The sequence below is a fragment of the Clytia hemisphaerica genome, unplaced genomic scaffold (assembly GCF_902728285.1).
Source record: "Clytia hemisphaerica strain Z4C2 unplaced genomic scaffold, Clytia hemisphaerica genome assembly, whole genome shotgun sequence".
NCBI classification, from domain to species: Eukaryota; Metazoa; Cnidaria; class Hydrozoa; order Leptothecata; family Clytiidae; genus Clytia; species Clytia hemisphaerica.
Window position 1 is genome coordinate 1 of NW_027103242.1, and position 6,730 is coordinate 6,730.

General features: G+C 34.6%; 1 protein-coding gene across 1 annotated transcript; it reads right to left on the reverse strand.

The window, feature by feature from the left end:
* Window positions 1-2,626: 2,626 nt before the first annotated feature.
* LOC136809287 (adenosine receptor A2b-like) lies at window positions 2,627-3,901 on the reverse strand. Its single transcript, XM_067065840.1, has one exon. It carries the CDS (start codon window positions 3,807-3,809, stop codon window positions 2,904-2,906), a length of 906 nt encoding a protein of 301 aa, XP_066921941.1. The 5' UTR covers window positions 3,810-3,901; the 3' UTR covers window positions 2,627-2,903.
* Window positions 3,902-6,730: the final 2,829 nt, after the last annotated feature.

Below are 6,730 nucleotides of genomic sequence, written 5' to 3' on the forward strand. Positions count from 1 at the left end.
AATTCAATATTTGCTGCGCAATTTCAATATTTGCTGCGCAATTTTAATATTTGCTGCGTAATTTCAATATTGGCTGTGTAATTTATAAGTTACAAAATTTGAATGTGAGCTGAGGCTATTTGACATACCTTTGAAGCATGCTACATAATTTCGTTATGTGCAATGTGCTTTAAATGTTGAGATCAAGATAGAAGAGAGGTTAGACAATGTTTTGTGGGCAGTGTGGGAAAGAATTACTTGAGGCTGATATAGTCATATAAACGTCAAATTTTGACCACAAATAGATATTGATGTAAGAAAATTTCAAAGTTAAAAATATTTTGAAAAAAATGATGACGACATTTTTTATAGCCAAAAATCGAAAATGCTGACGTCATCATTTTTCAGGAGATTTTGAAAATTTTAATTCTAGTGAATTACGATATATTTGTTCTGTCAAAATTTCATATTGATATCATTAATAGTTTATGAGTTATTTAAATTTTAAGTTACGTGACGTGGTGTTACGTAATGTTTATGACAACATAATACAGGTTTTTGGGCTATAACTTCTTATAGCCTCAAGTTAAATTTTTCTAACGCCCATCACGTTGATCTACATCATATGGCACATCTTTCCAGCTATGTTTGACATTTTGAAAGTTAGTGGAACTGGTTCACTTTTACCATGGACATGCTGTAACTCACTTGAGAACAGAGTCTGTTAAATGACACGCCTTACGCGCCCACGCGCCTTCCATTTATTGACGCGCCCTACGCGCCCACGCGCCTTATTACCGACGCGCCCTATTAATTTTTGATGTAATTAGTTCTTTTAAAGCAAGGAAGGAATTGTGTTTAACGTCAGCATATTTATTTTTCTTATAAGCATCGTCTTTATAAGAAAACAATCAATAACTTTTGATTTGAGGCAATTAGGCTTTCGGTAATTAGGAAAAAAAATTCAAAAATTTTGTTAATAATATGAGGGAAAAATAAATCAGACAAATTAATTTGGAAATAAATGCTACTTGACAAAGTTTACCATGCATCTTTAAATCATAGTTTTAAAAGTATACTTACGCACCAGCCCTATCTGATCAATAATAATGTAATGCCTATGTATGCCTCTATAACATATTCTACCATTCTTCAAAAAGAAGTAAACTATTTTTGACAAAAGCCTCGGTATCACATAATTATAGAGAAATTATTAGGAATTATAGGAGATTCAGATTGAAGGAAACCAATTGAAAGTTTTGTTACGAAAATGATGCTTGTAAAAACAAGTATGCTCACAGTATGCACAACATGTTTGATTTATGAAAAAAGTTATTACCGAAAGCCAAATTCCCTTAAATCATTTTGTTTGATTGATTGGTTTCTTATGAAGACGATAGATATGCTCACGTTAAGCACAATTCCTTACTTGCTTTGAAAAAAACTAATTACCGAAAGCCTAATTCCCTCAAATCAAAAGTTATTGATTGGTTTCTTATAAAGACGATGCTTATAAGAAAAATAAATATGCCCACGTTAAGCACAGTCCCTTACTTGCTTTAAAAGAACTAATAGGGCGCGTCGATAATAAGGCGCGTAAGGCTCGTCAAAAATTTAGGGCGCGTCGATAATAAGGCGCGTCAAAACTTAAAGGCGCGTAAGGCGCGTGGGCGCGTAGGGCGCGTCAATAAATGGAAGGCGCGTGGGCGCGTAAGGCGCGCCATTTAACAGACTCTTGAGAACACATTCTTTTCATAAACTCTTTTGATAAGTTGTTGTGTATTGGAAGTCAAAAGAAAACATTTATGATTATAAAATTGTACAAAACATGATCTCTCGCTTACCAGACCCCTTTTTTGAACGCGGTCTTGTATTTGTACGGTACAATATAAAATACAGTATTTATGTACGCGTTTTTAGCCGATCAGATTGCTCATATTTTTCATCTTGATGATAACAAGAATCAAACCAAGATCGGGGTATTCGATTTAAAATTAACCATATACAGTATGCAAAGTCATAAAAAAGGTTTGACCGTTTCAGGAAATAAAGAGAGCTTTTTTGAATTTGACCAAATCTGTGCTCAAGATCTGTAATTCGCAACAAACATAATGCTTTGAACCAAAAAGACCGAATGAGAGTTCTGATTAAGTTGAGCTTGAGGAGCTCTTAGAGAAGGAGTGGAGTAATGAATATCACCTTTGGTGAAAAGAGAAGTTCTTAATGGATGATTAGACTCTTGATACACATATCAGACACGGAGAAAGATTTATAAGTCGAAAATATTTGTATGGATTTGACCAGTTCCTGAGACTGGAGTCGGTCATAATGCGTGTATAGGCGTTATATGATAATACGATTATTGTTACGGGATTTAATTTGTACTAAAATTTGCTCCCTCCATTACATTTTACTTTATTTCTACTATGGCTGAATTAGTCGTCTAGCTTGGCAAATTACCAGTTCCTGAACTATTTTTCTTTAATTTCACAAGTAAAAATAAAATAGTATGCTTTGAATTACAATGTTTACACTGTTTACTGTTTATAGCCACTAACCACGCGATTTTGTACCAAGTTTTAGTGTACATTCCTTGAAACATCACCCGCCTTCATCGAAGTCCAGTAAGAATCGTTATTACAAGGGTTTTCATCATTTACTGAAGTATAGGCGGGTGATGACCTATCAAAAATTTCCAAGTACGGGAGAAATTTGTTTTTCTTCTAGAATTACATAAATAACGACAATCGGAGTTAAGACAGTTTACATATACCATAGCCTAGTGTCTATCTATGTTTTCGTTAGATAAAATGGAATTCACAGTTTAAATATACGCTTGAATATACGGACCATAGAGCCCGTGAAATCCGTCTAAGGAAATGCGAAAGTCGTCCCTTAGTAGGCTTTCCAGTAAATTTATTTTATCAAGAAATTACTGCTATTGGATTGACCGTATTACTGTTCCGAGCAAAGATTGTATTCCTACGAAGAAATCTTTTATACGCTCGTTTGAATTCAAGATCTTTCCAAATGTAAATGCAAGGGTTCACACAAGAGTTAAAAAGAAAAAAGAAAATCCCAACGACGTACAAGTACGGTTGATAAGGGCGTGTAAAATGATCAAAAAACAACACAACGATTGCATAAACAACTACTGGGAGGGCAGCACCAAAATACGCGATCATAAGTAATAAGATTTTCTTAGAGAGTCGGATATGGGTCCGTAGATGTTTTTGGTCGTTCCTACTAAGCGATAGGGTGTTTGTTTGCCGTTGCTTGACGGCTTTCCAGATCTGATAATATCCAGTGATTAAGATAGTAGATGCGATGACAGAACCAATGTTAATAAAATACATTAAAAATGTTTTGTTGAATGCATTTAAAAATGCCGTTACTGAGTTACCAAACCAAATCGTCACAAGAATTAGATTGATTTTAAGATCAGTGATAATGTCATGGTATTTGAACGGTTTTGTGATGCTTGTATAGCGATCGTAGGTAATAAAAAGTATTGTAAAGCCTGATGAAGAACTAAACCAGGTAACAAAGAAAAGTGCTATAGTGTTTAATCTACAAATTGAAGGTGTAATTTCCAGACCAGTCCACATCATCAATATGGCCATGGGATTTGATAACAAACCAACTAAACAATCACTAATTACTAACGATGTTAGAATTTTGTTTGATTTTGATCGTTGTGACGGCTGCCAAAAAACCATCAAGGAGAAAGTGTTTCCCATTGTTGTAATAATTGCTGACAGACAAAATAGGATGGTAGCTGCCAGATTAAAACCATAGTTTGACGTGCTGAAGATTGCGTCGCATGACATTTTTTTAGTCTATTAAGAATGATTAATAACGTATGATTTGCAAATATCTATGGTTTTATCCATTTTTCGACAGATCTAAACTATACACCAGGCATAAATCACAGGACTGCCGTTTTTTCGAAAGAAACACCCGGTAGCAGATGCTATAACAGATGAAGAAATCTTCTATTCTCATCACCTTATTCTCTTTGACTTTTTGAATATTAAATTTTGAATTGGAAAAGAAAAAATGGTAACAATTTCAGATGAGATGGAGTTTTTATAAGATATTTTGATAATTGGTCATTTAATTATACAGATTTACAAGCTAGGCTCACGATGGGCCTCTAACCGATCTTCTTTCACATTCCTCTTGTAACAAATTTTTGTAGGTGGTTTTTCCATGCATCATTCAGTTTCTCTTTAAACGACTTAATCGAGAAAGTAAATAAAGTAATAGAAATGACACCTTCTTCAGAAAAAGTAACAAAATTGTTTTATACTGGTTAACAACCAACCAAATCAAATGAGAACTTGCAAAAACTCCATCTTTTCCCAACAATTTAAGAAGAAGCTATTCTGAAATAAGACTCAATTTTATCAAATTTTATTACGAACCTCTCCTTGATTAAAATTGACTTCCAATTATGACTTCAATAGAAAAAGAAGATCAAAGGAAAGGGAAATTGCAATAAAAAAAGCAGTTTAAAGCAAAAATGAATCAATATCTCAAAGTAACAAAGACGTCCGCCCGGAAGGTGATGTACTAGTCTGGGAGCAAAATTCAATATCTCGAGTTATGCTCAACCTAGAAGATGAATGGGATTGTTATACATCGTTGGAACCAAAGTTTTATGCTGAATATGGAAACCCGGGTCTTAAAAAGTCTTTCCTGGACAAAATTGCAAACGAGGCTGGAGTTTGCACTCCGTCGTGGTGTTTTTTCGATTTTACCTGTTTTAGAAAAATGCTTACTGTCAGCAAAGTAAAGAGTTTTAGAATTTCATTTTTTATGCAAAATATTCTCAATAGAATGGGTTAATAGAAAAAAATTCAAAAATTCGAAAAAAAATATTTTTGCACTCCATCTTGGAGGATTTTGGCGAAAAATCTATGTTTTTTCGTAAACTTCGTCGAAAACTAGTCTATAAACCATTGAAATTATGTCAAAATAAGTCCAAAAATACTTTCCTGCTAAAAATACTATAAAAGAATAAGAAATTATAACAAAATAAAGAAAAATCGGTTCAAAACGCTATTTTGCACTCCCCCATTGGTGTTTTTATTGAAAAAACGAGATTTTTGGTGTTTTTGAAAAAAATACAATATTTTCTAGCTTTTCCTTTGATCTACGACTGGAAATCCCGTCTTTCTCTTAGAATCATTTTTATCCAACACAAAATGCTAAAAATTCTGAAAAATGACCCTCCTTCGCTGGGGTTTTAAGTCAAAATTCAGTAATTTTAAGCCTAAATTTTCAACACAATATGCAAGAGAAATCTGAATAAATCACCCTCATTCGCTGGGTGTTAGGCCAAACTTTAGTATCTTTGCTTAAATTTCATTAAAAACTAGTTATTATCCATTGAAATCGTGCCTAAGTGAGCTTTTTAAAGTCACATAGGTTCAAGATGTTACAACATTGACCGGCTACCGGAAAATTTTATCACTGAAACTGTTTTCTCCAACAATCATCGGGAATGGTCCTTCACTCCCTGCATCACTCTCTGATGCTGATGAAGTCTACAAAATCTTGATCAATGTTCAAAATATCACCATTTGCATGGGTGGGTTTCATAGAGTGATATGAGTTTTCTGCGATCCCACTGTCGTTATTCTACTCTTTTGTGCTTAATTGTAGAAGCGATGGAATAAGCAGGGGGGTGGGTGTTCCAGAAGAAATCCAATAAAAGAGGGGGGTCATAATAAAGTGATATTGGGGTGATTTTGCTAAAAAGCCATAAGAAAATGAAGTTTTCAGCGATTTTTCAGGAAAATTTCACAAAATTGGGGGGTCGTTATAAAATGATATCGAGGGTAAAAAAATTGAAAAAATGTAAAACGACCCCCCTTCCCACTACAATTATGTACGAAGGAGTTAGACAATGCAATGCGAGGCAAAAAGTAGATTACTCCACGCGAGCTTGAATTCAAAGATTAAAGCGCAGTTCCTTCTTTACCTTCTCATCCCAAATCAGAAGAAAAGTCCATCACTCATCGAACATGGCTATCGTCCAAAGGTTCTTCCATTGACTAAACCAAGTCAATCGATACGCTCAAACGTCTCGAGTCACACATCCATTCCTTCGTTAAAAGAAAGTAGAATTGTAGCAGTTGTAACGACGATTCATTACGATTTTCAACCATCCATCAAAAAAAAAGTGAACACCAAAGTTGTGGCATCGAAAAAGCAACCGGAGTATCAAATTGTCATCCGAAACAGGCTTGGTTGTCGATTTTACACCTTTTTAGCCAATCCAAAAAACAAGTAAATTTGGTCAACCACCTCTTCAAAATGTGGACTTTTTCTTCTCTACTTTCTGAAGAGTGTGGTGGGGGGGGGGGTTCAGTTTTTGTGACACGGTATCAGCCTTTTTCTGTTCTTTATTCGGTATTTATAAAAACGGATTTTATTCAAAATGCTGCTAGTGATGTAAATCCTGAAACTTCAGCATTTCGGTATTTTCCTAGAATTTAGGTAGTATTTCGAACTTTTCTGAACTATATTCTTCATGAAGATTTCCAAATGCCGCGGGCGAACTATCTTCATTTAGAAAATACTATACATCCCTGTTTCACTACGTTGTTGGCACTTGCGCGTTGCCCGCACGTCCCCGTTGTATACTTATACAACTATCATAGTCCTTAAAAGTGAAAGTTTGTTGTTTTGCTAAGTTTTTGTCTAACTTTAACGAGGTGATGGAGCGTACTGCCTCATTTCC